General features: G+C 33.7%; 1 protein-coding gene across 1 annotated transcript in view; it reads left to right on the forward strand.

Moving 5' to 3' along the window:
• LOC129225252 (transaldolase-like) overlaps window positions 1–26,807 on the forward strand; it is a 31,677-nt gene that overhangs the window by 3,095 nt on the left and 1,775 nt on the right. Inside the window, exons 3-7 of the mRNA XM_054859837.1 lie at window positions 9,868–9,975; window positions 14,685–14,816; window positions 21,110–21,170; window positions 21,487–21,731; window positions 21,847–21,914. Of these exons, the coding sequence (XP_054715812.1) occupies window positions 9,868–9,975; window positions 14,685–14,816; window positions 21,110–21,170; window positions 21,487–21,731; window positions 21,847–21,914 (614 nt within the window). The remainder of the gene's footprint in view (window positions 1–9,867; window positions 9,976–14,684; window positions 14,817–21,109; window positions 21,171–21,486; window positions 21,732–21,846; window positions 21,915–26,807) is intronic.

Genomic DNA, 26,807 nt, shown 5'->3' on the forward strand with positions numbered 1-26,807 from the left:
CACAGCTCTTCAAGAAAGGGTCTAAAGGGAGTGCGGGAAATTATAGACCTGTGAGTCTAACTTCGGTGGTTTGCAAAATTTTTGAAACATTGATGAAAATTAAGATAGTAAATTTTCTAGAGACTAATAATCTATTGACTAGTTTTCAGTACGGTTTTAGGAAAGGTAAATCTTATGCAACTAATTTATTACATTTCTATGACAAAGTTACCATGGCTTTGGACAATAAGAAGCCTGTAGATGTTGTTTACATTGATTTTCAAAAAGCTTTCGATAAGGTACCGCATGTTGCTCTACTTAGCAAATTAGCTGATATAGGAATAGGAGGAAAAACTTTCATTTGGGTAAAAAATTGGCTGACCGGAAGGAAACAAAGAGTAGTTGTAAGGGGAAATTATTCTAATTGGAGTGAGGTCTTAAGCGGGGTTCCTCAAGGATCAGTGTTAACGCCTGTTTTGTTCATTGTCTTTATGAACGATATTCACAAAAATATTTCTGGGAACATGAATTGTTTTGCTGATGATGTCAAAGTTACGGGGACTGTAGAAAATGAAGAACAAGCAAATCAGCTGCAAGAGGATCTAGATCATATTACGGAGTGGGCTGATAAATGGGGTATGGCTGTTAATGTCGGGAAATGTCAAGTGCTACATTTAGGGCATGGAAATAAGTGTACAAGTTATTATTTGCAAGGTTCAGTCATTAGTCAGGCAGACAAAGTTACTGATCTGGGGGTCCTAATAAGTCAGGATTTGAAGTTTAGCCAACAGTGCAGCATTGCTAGCAACAAAGCCAATAAGATGCTTGGGTTTATCAATAGATCTATTTCAAATAAATCTAAAGAAGTTCTTTTGCCCTTATATAGAAGTTTGGTAAGACCCCATTTGGAGTATGCTGTTCAGTTTTGGTCTCCTTATCTTAAGAAAGACATTAATGTATTGGAAAGGGTTCAAAGGCGGGCTACAAGGCTAATAAGTGGACTTTCCCACTTAGATTATGATTCCAGGCTTAGAAGGCTAAAAATGTACAGTCTTAAGCAAAGAAGAGACCGAGGGGACATGATTCAGCTGTTTAAATTTATTAAAACGAAAGATGTTACGGGGCTAAAGTTTAGCACTGAAAACAGGACAAGGGGTCATTGTTTTAAGCTATTTAAATCTCAGGCTAACATGGATATTAGGAAAAATTATTATTTTAGCAGGGTAGTGGAACCTTGGAACAGCTTACCGGAAGAGGTGGTAATGAGCAAAGGAGTAGACAGTTTTAAGAGGGCCATTGATCTTCACTGGGGATTGTAAATCGACTAGGACCAGTCTAGCTGGGCCCAGAGCCTGTTGCTGGTCGTCACTTTTGTATTTGTATTTACCCAAGGCCTGGGTAAATACCCGGGCCAATTCCCAAAAAAAAACTGGGCATTTTACAAAAAAATGCAAAAGTTAATGGGAATTAAAAAAAATTTTTTTTTAAAATCTAAATATGAAATAATTGGTAAAACAGATACATGCATATGTATTACACAGTTTATAACTTTTTTTATTGAGAGAGTTGATAAAAATTATGAAAGAAACATATCGTGAACCAAAGAATCTTTCTTTTCAGTGTCATAATTGGAGAAGATATTTTTTTTTTTTTTTTTTTTGTAACCAGTTAAGCTTTTTACTTTTTGTAGAATGACTTTTTATAAATGAAATTTGGCTATTAACATTGATTAGGCATATCCAACACATTTAATGTGAATATCATATTAGATTGCTAAGTTGTTTCACACAATAATTCTTCAAAATACAATTTTGGGCAAAAATTTATTGTTTTGTATATGATTGGTTATACAAAGTGTATTCTGAAAGTAATGCAATGGTTTTTTCCAGGCCGCTTTTATTGGTCGGAGTATAATCGTATTTGGTTTAGGTGAGGGGGACCCTAAGGTTTTCCGGAAAACCAGTCTCAGGGTTCTCTGAGCTGTGAAAGTGGGCGGACATAAGTTAATGTTAATCTCTGCGAATCGACCGTGTCAGGGGAAAAATGGTATGCGATTAAGTTTTGTTGCTTAACCAACAAAATCTCTTGAGGAGACTAACAAAATGATTCGTGAGGCTTACAAGGACTTTTCTATGTCCTATTCACAAGTTTTGAGGTGGTTAAAGACCTCTAAAGAGGGCTGGGAAGAGGTTCAAGATGACAAACGCTCTGGGCGGCCATTAAACAGCAAAACCGACAATAATGTAGCTCGTATTCCTCAATTGTTGGACTTTGACCCTCAGTTGACAATCAAGATGGTTGCAACTAAACTGAACATGTTGTCTACTGCTGTGTTTTACATTGCTCAAGATTTAACGATAAGAAAAGTGTGAGGCAAGTTCCTTGCCGTAAAACGCTGCAAATCCACGAGTTTCTGGCTAAACACCAAGTGAAAAGGCTGTCCCAGCCCCCTATAGTCCTGACGTCGCCCTGACAGACTTCTTTTTGTTCCTTCGGATTAAGGTAGGCCTGAATTGAACCCATTTTTCATCCCTAGAAAAGATCCTATTAGCTGCGAAGAAGACCTTAGGGGAGGACCCCAAAAACGCCTTTCAGGACACTTACCAGTCATGGCAGAGAAGATGGAAGAAATGTGCAGAAGAGCCCAAGGATGTAACTTTGAAGAATTTTGAGTGTTTGCGCAAATCTGTTCAATAAATTACTTCAAAAAAAAAAAAAAGCATTACTTTTGGAATAGACCCTGTATATATACATAGTGGAATACATACAGAAAAGTATTTTAGTTGAATATGAATTTTTAAAATAAATACCCGGATAAATGCCCATTTTGGGTAATTACCCGGGTATATACCCTGGGTATTTACCCCTAAAAATAAATACCCAGGTATTTTACACAGAGGCGTAGCTAGACCCGACTTTCGGGGGGGGGGGGGGTTACTTCTTTATATATATATATATATATATATATACATATTTTTGTTTTAAAAAAAATAAGAGGAAGGTGAATCTTGCATACTTTGGAATGGGGTGCCCCAATTTCGATACTTGTGTCAAACAAAACAAAAGCAAAGATTTCTTTTTTTTTTAATGTTCTGGAAAATTTAACCTTTTTTTTCTTTTCCCTCCATTTAATCTAAAGTGAAATTTTCTAGCAGCGTCTTGTCAAAACTAGTCTATCCAAATCAAGGTTAAATCACATATCTGATGAGCGTGTGCCGTTCATTTCAGTATGACTGCTTAAGTTAGAGGCTAACACATCTACAAAAGCTGGCATCCCTGAAAGCTAATAGATACTTTCATTTCCGCCTGTAAACTGGATGTTTGACTTTCAATCTCATTTTTGGTTAGACTATAAAGACTATTTTTACCCAACTTGGTTTGCACTAAAAGTATGAAATAAAAATAAAATAAAAAAAGACTTCTTGAATTATAACCAGCAAAAAATGAAATTGCTTTTCATATCGTTATATTTATATGTTGCTTTTTATGTATTTACATTTATGCTAATTCTAAAGCAGTTAATAAAATTTGAATAAAAAAAGTCAGGGAAGAAATATAGGCAGTAGAAAGTTATTCGCTCAAATGTATACCATCTGTTCTCCACTCAAGTCTTTATTTTTAATTTTATTAGCTGCTTTAGAATTTACATAAATATCTATTTAAGAGAGCAACAGCAAATTTCGAGTATTATAAACAGAAGTCTTTTTTATTTTCAACTTTTTAATGCGAACCAAGCTAACAGAAATAATCTCTGTTACTTATAAATAATCTCTATTATTTCTGTTACTGGGCTCCTTTAGTAGCCTAAGCGGGGATAGTACAATAGACCTGTGGTCTCGGTGCTCGCGCTGGTTTCAAGCGCCCCCCTTTTCACTTCATACTTCAACAGAAATAATCTAGATTCATTTCGTTTTTAAACATTTTATTCATGTAATGCTAAGCAGTTTTTCTTTTGAATTAAAGTAAAATTACCCTCAGAAGGGTCCGATGAGTCTAATGCTGCTTTGCAGACTGTACTTTTCAGACAAACGTTTTCTTCAGACGACGTTAACTTTCTTTTTTAGAATAATCCTTTTCGTCATTTTAATTTTTTTGTTTGGGTTTAAAAAAGCTTGTTATCGGTTTTGCTCGCTTCATTATGCAACAACTTTCACTTAGAATGTACTATTTTAAACAGACTGTACGTTTCCAAAGGAATACATAGTAAATACTGGCTGAAAAATCAATGTGATTGCAATGGATACTCTGGTTAGCAAAGGTCGTTTTGACTATGATCTATGACACACACGAGACACACACTAGACCAACCACCAACAAAAACCTCTATCGTCTCGAATTCCCGTTATGCTATCACTTTCGGTTTCGAAGCCCAATGATCTTAAAGAAGCAAACAAAAACATTTTCTTCAACTCAGAAACAGAGGGAATTGTCTTCAAGAGCTGAGGAGCATAGGCGGATTTAGGACTGAGTTCCTGGAGGGGCAGGATTTTTTTTTTTTTGGAGCAGGCATTTTTATTGCCCCCCAATCCCATGCTTTTGTCTGTTTCCTGTGATGCATAAATCCATGCTTTACTTTTTTGTGTGTCGTTTTCATTAATGTGTGTTTTCATGCTGTCCTTTTTGAATTGATTTGAATTGACCTTAAGAGAGGGAGCTGGTATCAAGAGAGTGACGGCAGGGCTCCCTTTAAGTGAGAAATAAGAATATATCCAATTTTAGGGGGCCGGGGGTTTCTCCCCCGAAGGAAATTTTGTAAAATGGATATAAAATTTTGCATTTTGAAGACTTATAAAGGTTAATTGGATAGACATAGAAATTAATAACTAGATTATTACAGTTGTACAGTATTGTTCAAACTTTGTAAGAAACAGCCCATTTTAAGTTTGAAAGAAAAAGTAAACTATAGATTTCTCACTACAACAACCTTTTTTTAATTATAAGTAGTGCAGAAAACGAAAAGGAATAGAGGTAGTGTATCATTTTTTTTTCTCCTGGCTAAATAGATTAACAATATGGTGTAGAAGTAATTGGAACCCACTTTGCTTAGGATTTTCAAAGACTTATCTAATTATTTTCAAGCACTCCAGAATAAATAAAATTATTAAACGCACTTCATTTGTACTTTCCAGTCTCTGGTATTTTAGTACTTGATTGTAAATTTTTGCAGTCCTGTTCTAACTTTGGGAGAAATAACTATTTTAAATTTAAAAGAAAAAAGAAACCATAGATTTCTCAATGACAACAACTTTTCTTCAGTTGCAAGTAGGGCAGAAAACGAAAAGAAATAGAAGTAGTGTGTATTTTTTTCCGTGCTAAAACAGACAGACAATATGCAGAAGAAGTAAAATAAAAGCAATCAATACGAAAAAAATTTCCAAAATACTGCATTCGGGATTGAATAAATAGCAAAATATGAAACAAGTGAGTCACAAAAATTTATTTCAAATAATATGTTACAAACGTGAGAACCATGATTTTTACATTTTTAATACAGGATGTGGCAAGGAGCTGAATTTGACATATTTTGGCATTCCTCTCCCTCTACCATTTGTCTAGAAAATTTAAAATTTAAGGTTTGTAGCCACACGTTTTCAAATATTCAAGGTTTTCAAGAACTTAAAAATGAAATTAGTTTTTTCAAGCAATTTCCATTTTTTAAGGAACGAATCATGAATTTTTTTTTTTGGGAGTTAGGGATCCACTTCAAAGAAAAGGACCCTAAGCAATAGTTTGTTTATCTTATAGGCAAATTCGGCCATCGGCCCTGTTCGTAATTCACTCTTACCTGCAGATTTTTGTTTGATTTTTTTGTAATTTTTACGAAAATTCGTCAGTTTTTACGGTTAAAGGATTTTTACGATTTTACAAATCTTTGACTCAATCATTTAGTTTTCAATAATGACAAGGACTTACTCAGTTAGACTTAGATGATTATGACTTACCTTACATTTTAAACAGTATTTATAAAGTAAGTAAAAGTGTACTCTCCCTCTAAGTAAAAAGATTCATTTAATCAGAATGCTCAGATAACTGAAATTTATTCAGTTTGTGATAGTATTTTATTTTCTCTTTCTCTCTCTCTCTTTAAAAAGAGAGAGAGAGAGAGAGAAGGAAAAAGAACTATGTTTTTTAGAATTTCTCAAAAAACCAATTAATCTACTAAGAACATAAATATTATGCACAAATAATACTTTAAATGTGGACACAAATCATAACAAGTAGATCTTTCTGTTAGCGCGAATGGGGAGAGGGAGATTTTTCCTCTTTGCTTTAGGTTCTAATTTGTTAAAATAATAGTCAATTATTATAAGTGTTGCAGCTTAATGTATAGCTCGTTTAGCCTATATTTTCATTCATATACTTGCTCAAATGGTTTTCAGTCCAAAATAGTGAATTTAGACACATTTTTAGCACCCCAGTGACAGCTGTATTATTTGTATTTAATGTTCGTTCTTTCCCCCCTTTTCTTTCCTCCCATCAGAAAACGAAATTCGCTTTTCTCTTCATTTTCATTAAACTATTCAAAAAAGAAAAAGTTACGATTTTTTTGTTTTAAGATTTTGGAAGATGTGTTGTTACTTCATAAAGTCGTCCCAAAAACTGGGGAAGCACTGCCCCTATGCCCCCCTATAAATCCACCCATGCCCTTCTAAACTATTGAAAAAAGAAAAAATAATAATAACTTTTTTTTTTAATTTTTGGAATATGTGTTGTTACTACATAGTCTTCCCAAAACTGGGGGGGCATTGCCCCCCTCTGACCCCCATAAATCCGCCCATGCTGAGGAGGCAGTGGGAAAAAAAAGGGAGAAATGCGTTCCACGAATAAGCTTTCCAGGAAGATTAACCAAAGGACAGTCCTTTCGCGCACTTTCTTGGAAGAAGAGTAAATGGGTGATATTCACAGGTTTGACATGTAAGATGAACATTTCAAGTTCATGGTTAAAGGTCATTCAAGTTAAAAGCCATTTCGCTCTGTTATCTGGATTAGTACTGTTCTTTGGTTGCTCTCTTTCTTAAAAGTGTGATTCCTTAGAAAACCGAAACAATAGGAGTGAAAAGAAAGTATAAGTTTTTTTCAAGTGATGAAAAAAGGAAAACCGTAGAATACTGGCCAAGTTAGATTTGCAACAATTGCTAACCTCAAAAGGATAAATAATGAATAAAAAAAAAAAAAAAAATCGGGGACCAAAAAGCAATAAAAGATTTTCTTGAAAAAGATATGCTTAAAGTTTCTTTTACTGTCAAAATGATTCCTTAAACTCGCAATAAAGCACTTAATAATGTAATAATAGAATAAATACCTAACAAAACTAATAAAGAGGAATTTTAATCAAGAGCCCATATTGTCTTTAGTATCGATTTCAAATTTTCACCATCATATTTCAAACTTCTATAAAAAGTTTCTTAAAGCCCCCGTATCTCAAAATCTCTTTATCTCGATTTTTTTTCTTTAATGTGAAATTCGATATATATAGATTCAACTGTATGCATTATTCCCACTGCGCGGTTCATAAAATTAAACATATTTAACAATTTGCAGAATCTATGACAAAGAAAGGCTGCATATACGTGGATTTAATAAATCAATCTCATTTCTAAAGCAAAGTGTCAAATTTCACTCAATTATCAAAAAATTGTCGCAGCAGAGGGAGGCGTCTTTATGCTTGAGGGTCACACATGGAGCAGATTTTCAATGGCATTGGGGGGGGGGGGGAGCGAAGTGAATTTTTGACCTTTGTTACTCAGAGAAAAAGTCGTTTTGATTTTTTTTTCTTTTTCTTTTTTTTCTTTCTTTTCTCTCTTTTTCCCTTTTTTTTGCGACTAACGTTTCGGGGGGGGGGGGGGGGTTGTCCCTAAAAAACCCCCTTAGCTACACCCGTGATTTTACATCACTAATTGTGTGGTATTTTTCTGATTGTGCAAAAAACATAAGCTGTCAAATTTGCCACAAAAATTAGAAGTATTTTCTGCTTTACTGAATATGTTCTGACTAAATACTTTTTTGTATGAAGTCCCATTCATCCTGTATTCAATGATCTTACTTTCCACTGATTTTAATGTCGGAACTACATAGAAATTTCAAAAAGAAGGAACTTAGTCTTAAGACATACAAAAGGCAAATAGTTTTCTAATTTACATTCAAGTAGCTTTTATTTATTGCATATATTTTAAATTTTCATGTTCTACCCAGGGCCGGATTTGGAAGTGTGGAGGCCCCGGGGCAATGAAGGAGTGGAGGCCCCCTAATCAGGGTTTGAAAAGATAATCATATTTTCGAAAATATCTGATACTTTGATATATATCCAATATTTTTGACTCGTGAAAGTTAGGATATTTTGTAAAATTTTATTGTGGGGGCTCCGGGGCAGTTGCTCCACCTGCCCTCCCCTAAATCCGGCCCTGTGTTCTACTATTCACTAACTTTGTAAGATATTTACAAAACCAGATCTCTCTTGTTAAGGGTTTAAACAATCAAAATGAACACCTATAAAAATATTGTTTTGATTATCATGAGCATTCTTACATTTAATTCAATTTCATTCTCATGTTAAAACTGTTAACTTGGTTAAACAAATATTTTCTGCAGCTATTTTATGCTATGTTAGTTAGTGCTTTCCAGTTTTGAAGTAAATCAAGAAAGCTTAAAGGCTTTAAAAAGTTTTGGTGTTATGTGATTTGGTTCAAAGTTTTTCTGAATGTTTCAATATTAGTATCCAAAGTATGTTTTCTGCTGTCTTGAATTGTTTATTTTCATCTTGGTTTTGATGTAAATTCTGTTTTTACTAGTACAGTAGAATACCTTTATAAAACCAACCTATAAAAATAAACTGCATTACTTTTCAGATGCAAACAAGGAGTTTCGCAGTTAAAAAAGCCCTCTATTCTGCCTTGCTATAAACATAACTATTCGATTGTCTGAATGCCTATTTGTGCTGTTTTCACCTGACAGATTCTCCAACCCATACTTTATTTAACTCTGGACAAGTCATGGACGCAGCTCATCTGGACGATTGCACCACACTAATTTTAATTGTGTTGCTGAGAGATATTAGAAAGTCTATGGTTTAATGACCTAGTGGTCATTTGATACGGCATTTGAAAAATAACCTAACTATTCTTTGGCAAACTAAATAATAAAAAAAATGGCTTTCCATCTTAAATTCAAAGCTTTTCAATAAAAAATAGTATGGATCACAGTCTGTAAAAAAGAACCAGATTGTTCTTGAATATACAGATGTTATGCAAACCATGAAAGTGCTGATTAATGCATTTTCTTTTAATTACAAAACATATTTGTGAATAATAATTAAATTTCATATTTTGAACTCGAATACTTATTTCAGTTTAAACTCATGCTGATGTGCAAATTGAATATTATTTTCTACATTTGTAAGATCTATATAATACAAAACTTCTGCTTACTCGGTGTATATATAAGGTGTACTGTACTATTCTACCGATATTATTAAAAAGTTATGGCCATATATAGACTCGTTCATTTGTTTTAAGTTTTTGTATAATCTGATATGAATTTTATATAAATGTATGAATTTCAATAGCTGTCAATTTGTAATTCTTTGTTAATTGCATGTAAAGTTTATCACTTTTGCAGTTTTTAATGAGATTATTTACTGTATAACTTCGATTTAACGATACATGATTAAACGATTTCCTCAATTTAATGATACATTTTACTGGTCTGGATTTGACTATTAAATGTCTATGCTCCTCGATTTAACAATAGCCTTGATTTTATAACTTTTTCCAGTCCCTTAACAATCGTTAAATCAAGGTTAAACTGTATTTAAATAAAGGTTTAGTTTCTTAATGTGGTTCTATCAAGTGTATTTTCATTGGAGATAATCAAAGTGTTTTTGCTTTTCAGTACTGAAGATGAACAATTAAGCTCTGCTATGGACAAATTATTTGTTTTGTTTGGTTGTGAGATACTGAAAATTATTCCTGGCCGTGTTTCGACAGAAGTAGATGCCAGGTGATTTTTTTCCTTAGTTTATTGTTAATGCCTTATATTAACTAAATGCAATTGAAGCTCTTTAATATAAAACTTTTTAATTAAAAACTGGTTTTCTTTATCTCTCATGCTAGTGATAAAATTTACATTGAAGAACTTGTATGTTTACATGCAATTGAAAACTGTATAATTTCTAGTTTTGTGTTAGTTTTGAATTAATGTTTTGATTTGTTGCTGGGCAAGGGAGGGAGGACTTCTTTTTTAAATAACTGATTTTATTCTTTGTACTGTGTGGCATTAAAATGAATCGGAAATTGACGAAAAAATAAGTTGTGGGTTTACTTTTTGATATATTATATTTGAAACTATCTTGAAAGTTTCTTTTTATGTTCTATTATGTGCAACAACATTATGTGACACCCCATCCCATCCACTAAGTTATGTTGTTCTTTATACCGTTTGGGAAATCAAGCCTAAATAAACTTCCCGATTTGTGGCTAACTATGTGGTGGTTTATATTTTAACATGAGCACAACAAAACTGGAAATGTTTGATGGAAGTACCATTTATGAATATTTCAATATTTTTGATCCTTACCAGGAGTTGAGTAACCCTTGATCCCGTTGCCTCAGAGATATTGATTTATAATGAATACTTGGAAAAGTTAATGGCAATATCAGGTATTAAGGTGCACAAGTTACCATTGGCATGCATGGAAGATTGAGTGATAATTATTTTAATCTAAAGTTTTTTTTAAACCTATGCCAGAACTGTACCCGACTTCCAATAGTCTATGCGAGGCAGCCCAATGCAGTTCAGGAAAACTCCTAAATCAATATCCATAGCAGTATTTATGATTACTTTGTCAAGTCCAGGACAGTAGTTTAAGTGGTCACCACGCATGTATTTTAATCGGAAGTATTCTGTAAAGCCCAAAAGTTTTTCTTTTTTAATAAGTTAAGGCTACCTAAATGTAAAAAAATATATATGTCAAACATCAGTATTTTACTCTTTTACAGAACAATTTTTTTTGTAGTACAGTAGACACTTGTTTTATGTGGGGGTTACATTCCTTTGGAAATGCTGCGTAAATTGAGACCTAATACTAGTGTTAAAATAGGGATTTGGTTGCGTAGATAACAAATTGCTCTTTTAGTGATGACTAATTGTATAATTTTAATGTGTACTTATATCAACTTTTATGCACAACATGCGTAAAGAAAACATAAATTAATTTCGTGTCCTGTTTATAAACAGGAGCTGGCTATGATAGTCTTTTTGTAGTCATTAAGAATTTTTCTCTGTAATTCTTTGCAAAGCATTAACGCATCCATGATCACTTGCGTCATTTCCATGACAGAATCTTCCTTCACTAATGAATCGTAAAGATCATTTCTATTGTCTAGGAATGGCTCAAAATTTTCAATGTGAACGTTTTTGGTTGTGTGTCATTGTTGTTGGTATCCTCGTTGGTTTTGTCCTCCTTTGTCACTCCTAACAAGCTCTTCTTCCTGTGAGTTCTGAATTGTGTGAGTTTAATAACTTTATTTCTGAAAAGAGGTCTGGAACCAATCACATAAAATGTCTCCAATGGTCCAAGCTCTGTTATTAGCACGCTAAAATGCAGTTGATTACGCATAATCTGCAATCTTTAAGTGTTTGGGTTTTGAAAAGAGGGGAAAATTTTATCTGTTTGCATTGCAGCATCTGCGTAAAACCGAAACTCATCCGCATAAAATAAAGGTGTCAAATCTTAAATTGCGTCTAATCAAAACCGTGTAAAATAAACCTGCGTAAATCGAGAGTCTACTGTATATGATTAGTTATAGGGATATCTTATGAACGACTAGAATTTGTTTGTATTAAATAAGTAATCTAAGGCAGAGTTTGTACACTCCTTGAAACTCTTCCAATACTCCTTCACTAATAAACTTTTGAAGGGCCCTTCAAATTCATACATTTTGGTACTAACTTCTTTTTTACTGAAAGACAACATAATCTTCCTCTATGTCAGTCATTCAAGACTTATCAATTTCTAACTTTTCTAATTAAAGAAATATTAGTTCATATTTTCAGAGGTTACTGTTCTAATTTTTTTTCTGTTTTTCATAAAGGAATCTTTCTTTTTCAATATGTTTTCTATTTTTTCTGTCTTAATCACACAATTTCAATTTTCACTACCTTGAATGTTATTTTCTTAGCAATTTCAATTCACATTTATACCTTGATTTCCTTTTCTTTAATTAATAAGCTACTTAATTTTTGTAAGCATGTCTACATTAAAAGCATACATTGCAAACTTTCACTCCATTTGCATCTTGTAAATTTTTCATTATTTTGGACAGTTGGAAATTATTCTAGCAGATATTTCATTAGTTTAGCTTATTTTATTCTATATTTTAATTAATGAAATTTACTTTTCCTAAACATGCAAAACACTGAATTAGTACTTCACACAAAATTGCACCTCATGTTTAAGATTCCATCCTTATACATCTTGTAAGTATTCTAATATTTTTTTTGCTGTTGGAAGTTGCCCTGGCTCTAGGGTCCTAATTAATTTATCAATCCCCAATAAAGATCAAGATTCTTCTTAAAACTATTCACTCCACTCCTTCAAGTTATAGCTACTTCCCACAAAATATTGTAAATGCTTAGAGCTTTATTGAAGTAGAAATTTCCTAATTTTGAGATTAGCCTGGAATTTGAAAAACTGTCAAGATTGATTGCTAGTTCTGCAAACTACGACGAAACTGTAGACTCTGAATGGGATAACAGGGTTGTCGGTACATTGCATACATTTTTTCTTGTTTCATTTCTTAAGAGGATTTAATTTATCTTTTAAAATTTAATGTACTGCTCATTGTGTCGATTATAAAGGCGAAAAATTATGAACTTTTAGATGCTGTATTTAGATACTTTTCTTATAGTACAATATATAATTCACATGGAAAATGCTGTTGCTGAGCTTTTCTCTTTCTCATTTTTTCACACTGCTAGATCACTCATCTTTCATATTTGTGCAATCTCATTTCGAAACAGATGCAGCTACAATATACTAATTTGTAGCATTACAAGTAAAGCTTCATTTTTCAAATGAAAGCATTCAAATAATATTTGAATAAAAATTTGAGTCAATGTCTCAATCCATGATTTTCATTATTTTGTTCTGTTTATGGTTTTAACATCCATTTTAAATAGATGTTAAAATATTGGGGTGGGTGTAGGTTTTACTCCCCAGCAAAATATGAAAATTTAAATAAATACTCATTTTGAAGAAGTCATTTTAAAACTCATTTGTTCACAAAAGCAGTAGTTGAAAAAATATTCACATCTTCGAGGTGTTGGGTCTCAGCATGGGTGCAAGACCTTCCGTCTCAGGACGGATTTCCGTCTTGGACAAAATTTCCGAGATGGAAAGAAATTCTATGACCTTCTTTTAGTTTTTAATTAAAAAAGAAAAGAGTTGAATCTGAATCACCGATTGCGAGTGATTGCTGAAGAGATGAAATGTTTTCGCCATATCAAAGGCGTCCACATATCAGGTAAAATGGAAACTATCAGATTTTGAAGATTTTGATGAAAATGGGAATTTTGGAAATAATTAGGGGGGGGGGAATTTCAAGCTGTTTGGAAACACTGATGGGCAACCGTTCCTGCATTTTTGACAAAGACTTGAGGAATCGCAAATTCCTATGTCATTGAATCTTAACGCTGGCTAGAATGGATATAGGGGGGGGGGGGGGGAGAGAGAGAGAGAAAGGAAACTAGAAAAATAACGGCAGCACGAGTTTGCGAAAAAATGCTGCTCTTGCAAAGAGGGCAAGTCCGTAAATAAACCCACGATATCGAGGTCTTAAAACGTTTATATCTTGGACAGTCTAAGAAGGGGGAGGGGGTGGCTACTCAAGAGCTCCAGTATAAAATATCGAAAAACTGAATTGAAAGCCATTTTTGAAGCTAGGAGTGGTTCGATATTTCTCCTCTGCAAACTCTTAAAAATTTAGAAGTCAATAAGTCTTAGGCTGTCTTTAATGATGCAAAAGTGGGGAGGGGAGGTTTAAAAAAAATCAAAAACTGGAGTCTTAAAAACATGAATTTAGGCAATCTTTGGTGAATTCATGAGCGATGGTTTTGGTGTTCTAACATGAAAATATTTTGTAGCTGATGTATTAAAAACTATTTGAGGCTATACTTAAATGACTTAAGTTAAAGGGGATACTCTCCTGAAAAGTGTTTGTAATTGAAGTCTTAAAACTTTTAGGCTGTCTTTCACAATGTCAAGAGGGAAGGAGGGGCGAAATTTTGAAACTGGAGTCTTAAAAGCAAAACTTTAGACCGTCTTGGGGTTTGGGGTTCCCCTTCCCGAAAAATATTCAAAGCTGAAGTATTCAGAACTCAGCTTTGGGTAATCTTTGGAGGACTTAAGAAGAGGGAATTTGAAGGCTTTCTCTCAATAAATTTTAGAATTTTATAAAATTCAATTTTCTAAAAATTTTTACAATATTTTAAACAAATTATTTATTACAAATTTACAATTTTTTTTTGGAAAATATTTTAAATAAATATTTTCAGTCTTGAACATATCACCAAACTTGCACCCATGGGTCTCAGGGAGTTAATGGCTATTCCCTATGCTTTATGTAATGAAATGCACTTAATCTTAAAAAAAAAAGTTTATGAATTGCATCACTTCAAAATGTTCTAAGCACTGCAATTATATCACACAGGTTATCATTCAACAAAGAAGCATCTGTGGAGAAAGCTCGAAAAATTATCAAATTATATGAGGAAGAAGGCATTCTCAAAGATCGAATCTTAATCAAGTTAGCTTCTACATGGGAAGGAATTCAAGCTGCAAAGTAAGTTATATATAATGTCTTGCTTTGAATTTTGTATTTATTTATTAAAACTTGGAAGCCCTAGAAATTTCCTTTTGATCTGGCGATTTATAAATGTTTTTTCCCCCTAAGTTGTTTAAAAATTTTTTTTCAAAATGTCATAATATACAATGCATTTATTGTGCAGCAGTGTCCCATCCTTGATATTATGAATTACAGGTGCCCCCCTCAAGATTAATGGTGCACCCCCTTTAAATACCACAATGTGCCCTAAGAAAAAAAAAAGCCCCTAAAAGCAACTCCCCTGTAAAAATTTCAATGCTGCAATCTGCGCTATAACCCCTTGCTTGTGAGCACCCGTCTGTGAATTATCATTTGCAGAAAAGTATGTTACATGCTTACTTTCAGCTCAGAAGCCTTATCCTTCTCAATCTTTTGGGCATACCTGGATCAAATTCAAGAGCTGATTGCGAATTCCAAAAAATTTCTTTGAAATTTGCTGCAAAAAACGGCTGTCCTTCTCCAGAATCTTATTTCTCTACTTATAGCTAAAATGTAAAATTATAAATGAGCACATGCTACATGACTATGCAACCAGCATTAGCATCTGACTTCATCTTATGAATCATTTGATTGGATAATCAAAAAGGATGCCATCCAATCTTTGGCAGCATGTAGAGAAGTTCATATTTCATTCTGTATATTTTTAAAACTTATCCCTTCTTTAGTAACTTATCTTATTGCATTAGGGAATTTAAACAGGTAACATTTTAAATTCTGCATAATCTTGGTTACCACCTGCCCTCAAATATTGTCACCAGCTAATAATTTGCTGAGAAAAATGAAACATAACCAAATATTGATATGTCCAGCACATATTTATGATTTGTAGTGAAAATATCTGACTCATTGTATGTAATGAAGTGGAATTCCCATTTCTTCTTTTTCTAGTTGTCATTAATCAAAAATTAGGAGATCAATAGACTCGCCATATTCACAACACACAAACTATTTTATTGTTCTACACAATGGCATTTTTGCAAGATATGCAGCCAATTTGCCCTTTCTCCTGAATAGCGGTCAAGAAACATTAAGTAAAATGTTATCCCGCTGTTCGGTCAGGATTTTCTAGTCGCCTCTAGACTACTGTGCCTTATGACCTCAGGCGCTTTCTAGCATCTGCAAAGTAGGCAATTGCGGAAAGCCCTACTACTCAATTATAGAAATCCCAATTAAAAATCATGGAATCCCTTGCAAGCGTACACAACCTAGCCTTGTGGAGCATATAATTTCTTACATTGTTTGAAAGCAGATTTCAATTCTGTACAGTGAAATTGATAATAGTATTCACCCCTGTTATCAACAATCTGAATTTAGTCACTACCATTTTCTCTATACCAAGGCATTCTCACTGTGTATATTTTAAAATATTACTGCATCAAATCTTAGAAGATGCAATTCTAAGCAGCAGTCTCAAAAGTCCGAGGTTCCGCTTAGTTCGAGGCGCTTTGTTGATATTTTTAAGGTATGCATTTGAAAGACAAAATGTTTTAATTTGAAAATCGAAATACTTTGCTATGTAGAATTTCCCTAAAAACATACAATAAGGTAATAAAAATATTTTGAAAGATTTACGTCATAACACTTGCCAAGTGACATGAAATATTCACTGACTGTTAGAGATGGATTAAGAGATGAATTGGAGAAAGTAGGAAGTACAGTGCCAGCCGCTTATTAAAATCACATTCGTTCTGAGGACATTTGATTTTATAAAGAGGCTGATTTTATAAACCGGCACTTATGCACTGAAAAAATAAAAGGTTTTTAAGTATCTCTAAAAAAAGAAATAAATTACGATTAATTGTATTTTATTTTCAGTCTAGTTGTATTGTATTTTTTTTAGCTCAGTTGCAAAATACAATTGACATTTTAACTTACATAAGGTACATTTTTAAAATTTCATAAGGCTCTTAAAATATTGACTTATTGTTGTTTGAGTAAGAGAATTTAAAAGTAAAGATTGATAAATCCCTAATTTAGTTGCAGCATCAAAATAACTACATTTAGGAAACTTGTCATACTTATTCAAAATTTCGAATTAATCTTTCACATTCAAGTCGTCATGACTTGCTAGCTAACAATTTTAACTCAATTGTGAAAATGAACTAACTGTCAATCCCTGTTTATAGCTGAATGAGCACGAGCTGATTGAAACTCAGTGAGCAGGGCTGTAAGTCGAAACAGATCTGCGAAGTGGAAACAGGCAGCACTAAATAAATATATGGCTCTGACACAGTTTTCTTGTGGCTGCTTCATTCTTTTTTTTCCCATTCAACACTATAAGAAAAAAAAACGTACAACTTTCACCTTTTTTTTGTTTATGTGGAATTTGTTATTTTATTAGTGCTGCACTGTTTTAAATTCTTGAAAGAAAAAATAAAATCCTGGTTCTATTCAGAGAAGAATTAACATATGCTCTCCAAAAGTTTGATTTTATAAAATGGCGAGGATGATTTTATTAAAGGATAATTCTAACATGTTTTGATATAGTAATGATTCTGTTCTTCCAGATTTGATTTTATAAAGCGGCTGATTTTATAATCCAGTGATTTTATAAGTGGCCGGCACTGTACAAAAACAACTTCAAATTAAACCATTGTTTTGCCTCAAAGAACAAACAACTCTTTTGGAATATCCAATTGCAATTCAAAAGGGAAGTGCGAAACTCGACTCTGTACAAAACATATATACAAAATTTTATCCTTCGATGACTGACGTTTTTGTATTATGTGAGGTTATATACGTACACTCACACTACACAGAAACAAATATCAAGACAAAACTCATCAAAATTTATTTGAGGACGATCAAACGGTATTTTTTGGTTGCCTGCAAGTTACGTTCAGATCAAAACTAGTTTAGTGTTAAATAAAACAAATTTATGATGAAATCCGAGTGATAATTTTTCGGGGAGACAATATTTGTTTTCATAGTGTGAGGAAGTAAAAGATACATAACATTCTTAAACAAAAGAATTTTTTGGCTGATCAGAGTTTTCAGTAATCCGAGGTGGCACGAGCCTCAATTACCTGGGATTTTCGAAACTCTACTGTATTGCTGAAGTTGAGCACTAGCTTTGATTTTGCCAAAACAAGATGTAGTTGGTCTAGGATTATAAATAAAGCAGGAATGTAATACAAAACGTTATATTTCGTCCTCTAAAACCCAGATCAAAGTTTAAGAGTCATATATTTTAGGGGAGAGATTAAAAGTGGGTGGTTTTCGGAATTGTATGAATACAACAATACTTTATTCATGTGGACATTCTCTGGCCAATTTCTGTTACATAAGTATGCTGACATCAGCTAGTAGTTTTATTCAATAGAAATGCAGTAGTCGACTCTGGCTGCAATGTGATTTGACTTACGCGAAATGTCTGTTACAGGAATTTCTTTCGAGTAATGAATTTTAGAGCATAGGCAAATTCCTCGCCCACAACTTAAAAATTTTTAGCCTAATAATTTGGACAGAAAACAGAAGATCAGTTCATCATTCTTTCTTCATCTATCTCTTCATCAGACTAGGTTCCTGATTGCAGTCGTTGTCAGGGATGGACTGATAATCTGATAGCGCAGCATAAATAATTTTTAAGTTTTAAGTTATAAATGTCATTGCTGTATTTTCTGTACAGTACAATTATGTGGTTGCATTTAAATATTGCTATATAGTGTACGTACCGTACTGTTTTATGTCTCTCTCTGTCATTGATTTTGTGCAAGGTAACTATTTTATGTAGAATAATACAGCTTTTTAAAAAACACTAAAAATTCCCTTCTGTTTGCAATAAATGGTTTAAAGCAGTTTGAGAGGTGTTTATGACTGCCTAAAATAATTAGGTATGTTAAAAAAAAAACATACAGATACCCTTTTCCGCTACTCCAATCTGGTCTTGGAAGGCATCCCTCACGTAAGTCGAGATACAACTGCACTCTACTTAGGTGGTAACATCAAAAATCAGGGTAAATCATTGGCTGCCTATGTTTGTTGTAAAACTTGTTCATTCATCTTGAAGGCCTGGGAAAAGTTTTCTTGTGTTAGGTATACTCAGTATATGGAATAAAGCAGCAAACCGTATCTTCAATTATTGTACCTCGATGATATGAGCATTAAATTCTCTGTACTACCATCTGTCATTGGCTGAGTGATCCACCTATCAAGATTGGCAGTTCCTAAATACCTAGCTACCATTCTGACTGCTAGCTGGATTTGGAAGTGAATTTAATGTTGCTTTAAATCTATAAGATAGAGAGATTCAAAGCGCTATTGCTGTATGTGTGAATAAAGTCATTATTAGAAGCCTACCCATTAGGAACTGCAGAAATATGCTTGACAAAAATGCTTATTGCTTCTCACACAAGAGTTTAGTATAAGCCTCAATTGAACCCTAACATTATTGTCCTACAAGTACATCAAGCTTTTATGAGTTTTTACTTGCAATTTTCATGAAAATAAATGCATTTAAATACTTATAGCAAAAATTTCTAAATCAATTAGAAAAAATTAAAACAGGATATTTACAGGGTACCCAAGGTATAATAAATAGTATGACCCTGATAAATTGAGTTCTGTTGAGCAATGTATACCTCCTTAGGAAATAGGGAAGGGTACTTGGCACTTAGTTGAGTTGAATTACTTCCCTAGCAGTTTTGCAAAAGTGTTCCAACTTGAATCTTGCCCAATATCACATCCTTTTTTAATGGAACTTCCAAAAAAGAATTAAACAACTGTTCATAAAAATGATGTCGCACTTTTTTTTTCAACAAATTTGTTCGCTCCTTTGCCTTAAAGTTATACACTGCATTTTTCTCTCTCTCCTCTCCTGGTTGCATGTGTTGCCATGTTTTTCAAAAGCATATGTTTATTTAAAAAATGCGTGTTGTCGCATTTCTTGTTACCCTCTCCCCCTCCCCTTGTTGCAAACTGGAAATTTCACAAATCCCCCTCCACCTCAAAGCATGGCATCATTTGTGGATTGCCTTTAACCATTGCCAAAATTACAGCTCAACTGAAATACTGTACATCGATTTAAACGAAATAAATCAGAAAGCTTTTGTGCTGAAAGTGCACCCTTATGCAGGAGCATGCCCCCTTTATATTAAGTGAAACCTTATGCAGGAGTGCCATTCCCCCGTCCCCAAAGAACAAGGGTGCAGCTCCCAAAAACCACTAAGACCTCCAAAAGTGAGCCCCTCGCCCAAAACAGAGCCCCTTAAAGCACGCCCTAAAAATTACAATAGCACATTCTGTACCATGACAGGAGGGGGTCTTATCCCCAGTTTTTATCTCTGTATGAGGAAAATATTTCCAACATAGCAACAAAGCATGCACCTCCTGCATTAATCTATTGATGCCTTCTCTACAAATTGTCTCATACAGTGTTGGAGACAGTTTAATTCATCCAGGCAGGCAGATGGAACAAAGAGAGCCCACAGAAGTATCCCTTTTTTGTTTTGCGTTTCTTTGTATGACCCATAGAAATGCTTTGGACATTGTTTGTTAAATCATATTGATGGAAAAAGAATGTAGGGTGATTCAAAAAGAATGGGGGGATTTTATAAGTTTACAGGGTAGGGAATATTGAACCTGCTGTTCTCTGGTGGAGCTTCAACAAAAGAGCAGGTTGTCAAGTTTAAATTGGCTATCACCATATGTCTGTACATGTTATCAAATGTGTCCCACATTTTCTTTAGTCTTCAGTTATTCAAAATGATGTGTAAGTATTCAGTAATTTACTATTCAGTTATTCAAATCAAGTCAAAGGTGATTTAATACTTCATTCTTGACCTCCTAGGTCACCAGGCCTAACACCATGTGATTGTTTCTTAATAGTATATATACAGGATATAAGAGAAATATATTATATATTTCCCAATAAAATATACATAGGGAGTATACAAAAGAAAATAGGTGTTTATATCCCCTCCCCCTTTCCTGCTAATCTTGACCAGCTGAAAAATTGGATCACAGCAGCAATTGCTTCTGTGATTGCGCATATGCTACAACATGTTCAGCAGGAGTATAAGTATAGGTGTGTGATTCAGGTGTCAGGAGGAGGATCCATTCAACATCTTTAGAATGATTTAAATGTGACATATTTGTTTCCGTTCCATTGTTACTCTGAAAAAATGCATGTTTGAAGCCCCACCATTGTTTTATAATAACCCTGTTCATCATTCACTTAAAGTTTTGAGTGTAGTTTAAATGTGGATATTAAGTTAAGTACATTTGCTGAATTTTTTTTTATATTTCCCTAGGGAATTAGAAGAAAAGTATCAAATACATTGCAATATGACACTTCTATTTAATTTTGCACAAGTATGTATGTTTCATTTGCATTTTATTTACGTAAAAATGCTTCAAGAGTAAATTTACCTTCATATATTTCATAAAGATTTTTTATTTATAACATTAACTTAACAACATGAATATTTGCATTGTTGTCTGAATTTTGGTATTGAAATTATTCAGATCTTTTATTTTGTTTTCATTTTAAGAAAGATTGCAAATAAAACATGTTTGGAAGTTCCTAAGAATTTCTTGTGATATACTATATACTTGTTAAATGTTAAAACCCTCAAGTGTATTTTATAGGTTATGTATCCTTTATTGTGATGTGTAATTTCTGTTTCAGGCCGTTGCATGTGCCGAAGCTGGTGTTACATTGATTTCACCTTTCGTAGGTAGAATATTAGATTGGTACGTTGCAAATACGGATCAAAAATCTTATGAACCAAAAGATGATCCTGGTGTCAAAAGTGTTACCAAAATATATAATTATTACAAAAAACATGGATATAAAACTGTTGTTATGGGAGCTTCTTTCCGAAATGTTGGAGAGATTCGGGCATTGGCTGGCTGTGATCTCTTAACAATTAGGTGAGGTTCATATTATATGTTAAAAAACCTATTGAAATCTATTAATGATAATTTAGTTTTGTTTCTCATTGAAATTATATAATGTGGATAATTTTTGTGACCATTTTATTTTTAGTCCGAAATTACTTCAAGAGTTAGCAGAGTCTCAAGATGAAGTATTCAAATTTCTAAATCCTGATACTGGTAGGTTGAAATTTCTTAATTGTTGCTATTATATAGAAATACAGGCAATTTCTCCCATCCATTTTAACACTTAACATCTATAAACTTTTTAATTCATACATGCAGTTGAAATGTCAAATAAACACATTTAACGATAACAAGCAATCAGTTGTTTCAAAGCTTTTTGGAAAAAATTTTCTATATGGTAAAAGCTGACAAAGGCACTTGAATGTAACTCTTGTTTTTGTGCTGAGATAACACTGTTATCTTAACATATAGATTCTTTATTTCTGACATATATCATCGCATCAGAGCAACAGTAAGATATCTAACCCCAGCAATAACACTAAGATATCGTACTGTTGCTCTGAGGTGACACTATATAGTTGGCTATTTTAAGAAATGTTCAATGTGAACTCTGCTCAAGGCAGAAGCAAAAATGAAACTTTTGATTCTGTGTCATTGTACCAGTCCTATAAGAAAAAAGATACAAAAGTAAAAAGGAATGTGTATTGCTTTTGCAAGTGCAATTTAATCACACCAGGAAATTAACCGAAAATTTGAATTTCCCGACATGCTGGTCAACCTCGCTCATTTCCCGCATGCATGGTAAAACGATATTAACTCGATATAATTTTATAATAAACATAAAATATTAGCATTTAAAATTATTAAATACTGAAAATGTTTCGTATGTAGTGCTAAATAAAATTTGGAATGGTGATTTATATTTAACCCGTAACAGGGGAGGTCTCACAGACCGTTCAAAAGTTTATCCCACCACCCCTACTTCATATTTATTCTGATTGAATGGTTTTTCCCAATAGTTTTTTGTTTTGTGACCTTGAACACTTCCCTTGCTTGTCAGTGGCTTTTGGCAGGTGCATCTTGTTTAAGTTTCATTGCATTCTTTAGGAGCGGTCTGTGAGACCTCCCCTCCCCTTCAGTGGTACAATTTTCGGTAGTAGTAGACACGGCTTTTAACATTTGGACCGCGAATATGGATTTATTTATTTGATCCGCGTTATGCAGAAGAGATGCAAATTGTTCAAAATAAGGTTGCTATTTGTTTAAAATGTTCTTAAAAGGTACGCAATGAATGTTAAAGGGACAATGAGAGCTTAATCATTTCTGGAAATACGACGCAATATACTAATAGTTTAGGTGCTGTCAAAATTTTCCAGTAAGGTGATATAATCAATTTTCCGGTCTTAAAATGTTCTTTACGTATTTAATAACTAAAATGAAATCATTAATAAATAACAGATTCATTTTTATTATGAGTAGTGCGTCATTTACTGCAGCATGTGATTTTTTTCGAAAAAAACTTAAGACTCTAGCAAAATGTCCTTGGAAAAGGTATATTTCAATATAAAATTGAAAAATATTTTTTCCCCGTGCTAATAAAACTTCAAAGAACATCTAAGGCAAATTACAGGAATGTATCATAATTACACAGTTTTTAAGAAATTTTCAAATAGAGCGGGCTTTGAGACATCACGTCCCCTGTTAGGTCCTCTTTTTTCACCTCCCCTGTTGCAGGTTAAAAATTTGATTGATTCAAAAATTTAGTTATGTTTAGTAGCTTATCAAAATAATGTTGAAGTAATTTGTTATGTGGATTTGCGTGATATCATGCAATTTACAATGCAATTCAAGGTTTGTTGGAACCCTGTTCACTTGTCACACTTGCAACAGTTAATTTTTAGACAGAAACTGAGTCTTGTAGTTCCAACACATTCAATATTATTCATCTTTTATGCATTATTTTATGTAATTTTTCTTTTTAAGTACCCCTTGATCAAGGGCAAATGTATGGAAGTCCTTATTCAAAGTAGCTCTGACCAGAAAATATCCTTTGAACAAAGGCTTCCCACCTTTAAAGGTGTCCTAAAGGACTTTCTTATTTTGCCATCTTTTTAATTTAATAGTACTTGAATTTATTAAGATATTTTAGCAAGAGATGTAACATCCTTAAGTCTTACTTTCATACTTTGAATTGCACATGGTGTATAGGCTTTCCAGTCCCAATTCTTGCGCAATCCCCCATAATATATATAGTTGGATTTCCAATCCCGCAAATATTTTCCATGTAAAACTGTTCCCAATTATCGCCAACCATAAAACGAATTTTTTTGCAAGAATCATCTGAAGTTTTAATCACCTTTCTGCAAGAAGAGCAAGAAAAACTTAATGTCTCATATGATGAACAATAGATTAACCATTTAAGAAATGAATAAAAATAGAGTATATTTTTTTGAAAATTAATTGGTATTCTCATAAGCCTTTTTGAAAACCATTACTAAAAATTGAAATCCAGAAAATTGGCCCTTAGAAAAAATTGAGAAAGTATATTTACAGAGTCCAAAATTAGTTGCTGTTACCTGAATGCAATGTTGCTCTCCTTGCTATGCGCTCAAAACCTTCAACTTGCCACAATATTTTTTTCTAAAGAAAACTATAAAGAACCAGACATTTTTTAAATTTATGCTCTCTGCACTGTAGAAAGTGCCTTTCGATGCCTTTGTCACTAAAAATAATATAAATGAGGGTAGTAACTTGAAAATTATGTTGGATGAATTAGCTGAGCAATATTTAGCACGACTCGAAAAGAGGCGACACAAACTTGAATGGAACTCTAGATGATTTGCACGACAGTGCAGTACATTAAGCTGCTGAAGTTTTAGATTGTCTGTTTAAAATGAGGTAAAATTAGCGAAATTATTAAACATTTTTTATTGAGACTAAGACCCGATCAGCCCTCACCCCCTACTGTAATAAATCAAAAGCATTAATGCAATGACCAACGTTAATGAAGCAACAATGCAAGTTAAACTGGATAGAGTAATACAAAAATCAAGCAGACATCGTTTTTGTACGAAATTTTAAGTTCATGAGCAAAAACCTTTAACATGACCCACATAAAAAAAGAAAAATCTATTTTAGAAGATGGTGAAGTTTTTGGGGATCTTTTGTTAAACGTCCACCATTATTTAATCTCCAGTAAAACCAACAGCCACTTCACGTTCTTTCAAGCCCATTATTTTTTTTTGCAAAAATCTTTTCCCATCCCATGCGAGCGATGCTTTAAGACAAATTGGACTTAAAAGAACACTTTTTGTACTAAATGATAACCGCTAATTGAGATGCGACTTTGTAGTACTCATTACATTAGTGTATGGAATTCGAGATAACGACAAAAGCAGTCCTTCCTAAAAAGTGCAACTTTTTCCATTTGACACAAAAAATCAACTTTCAGAAGAAATTCTATCCTGTGGGGTCACGGAATCTCGCGAGATTGGATCCTTACTATCCCGAAATCTTGCGGAAGTGAGATTGGCATCGGATTGGAAACCCTGGTAGTAAAGGGGTCTCCAACCCTGTGTTCGCCAGCATCTTGCCTGTGGTGTTAGCTTTTCTAATCAAAAGAACTGAACTGAACTCGAACTCTGTTTAACTGCAACTGTACCTGCATGCTTTTGTTTACTTGCGCGTTCTATTTTGTCACTGCTCGCAAAGAGAATTCGACTCTTATAGTTATTCCTAAAAATGTATAAGTGCATATATATCTCAATTTTTGTAACAAAATTAAAAAGAAAATCTTTATTCCTGTCATAGCTTACACTTTAAGCAGGTACTTGACTTCATTAAAACACCAGTACCTGTAGTGGTTACCTGGATGTAATATAATGGCTAACTTTGCCCCCCCCCCCCAACCTTGAGGTCCTTTTGGTTCAGTGGTTAAAGCACTGGGTTAGCATCACAAAGGTCTGCGGTTCAAATCCCGACCCGGACAATCATCATCCACGTCACGGTGATCCCGTATTTCACATGACGATTGCTTTACTTGTGCAATTGGCCATTGAAATGCAATGTCAAATCATTGTCTTTCTAATTTATTTTTTTATATCCTAGTGATTGTGTATGAATTATTTAATAATTATTCTGCTCAAAAACATTAACGTTTTTAAGCGTTTAATCAGTTTAGAACAATTTTTTAATAATACGAGGGCTATCCAGAAAGTAGATTACGTTTTGGAATAAAAAATAAACAAAGTATAGGAAATTTTTTTTATTATATACAGATGAAAGCCACACTCAAATACTACTTTTCGACATAGTCACCATACAAATTAAGGCATTTATCGTAGCGATGTACGAGCTTGGAAATTCCTTCGTCGAAAAATTCGGCCGCCTGCGCCTTCAACCACTCCGTTACCTCTTCTTGCAGCTGTGCGTCGTCATCAAAACGCTGCATAGCCAGCCACTTCTTCATTGCTGGGAATAGGTGGAAGTCGCTCGGTGCCAGGTCGGGACTGTACGGTGGATGAGGAAACAACTCCCACTTAAAAGATTCAAGAACTTTACGAGTGACATTTGCCGTGTGGGGCCGGGCGTTGTCGTGAAACAACAAGATCTTAGAGCTCAACATTCCTCTGCGCTTGTTTTGAATTGCTCTTCTGAGTTTTTGGAGAGTTTGGCAATACCTTTGAGAGTTTATTGTAGTGCCTCTTTCCAGGAAGTCCACCAAAATCACACCTTTTCTGTCCCAAAAAACAGTCGCCATGATCTTCCTTGCCGACATTGTTTGCATGCATTTCTTGGGTTTTTGGGGAGAACTTGTGTGCCCCCACTGCATTGATTGCAATTTCGTTTCACAGTTCACGTGTTTCACCCATGTTTCGTCACCAGTAACGATGCGATCGAGTAAAAAGTCACCATCCTTATGGTAAGCGTCCAAAAAGTTCAACGCTGCAGCCATTCGCTGATTTTTGTGGTCCTCTGTCAAGATTTTTGGAATCCATCTTGCACAAAACTTGTGGTAACCAAGCTTTTCGCTGATGATTTCGTGCACCAAACTTCGCGAAATTTGTGGAAAACTTAAAGAAAGTTCCGTTATTGTGAAATTTCGAT

This window comes from Uloborus diversus, chromosome 1, assembly GCF_026930045.1.
Source record: "Uloborus diversus isolate 005 chromosome 1, Udiv.v.3.1, whole genome shotgun sequence".
NCBI lineage: Eukaryota > Metazoa > Arthropoda > Arachnida > Araneae > Uloboridae > Uloborus > Uloborus diversus.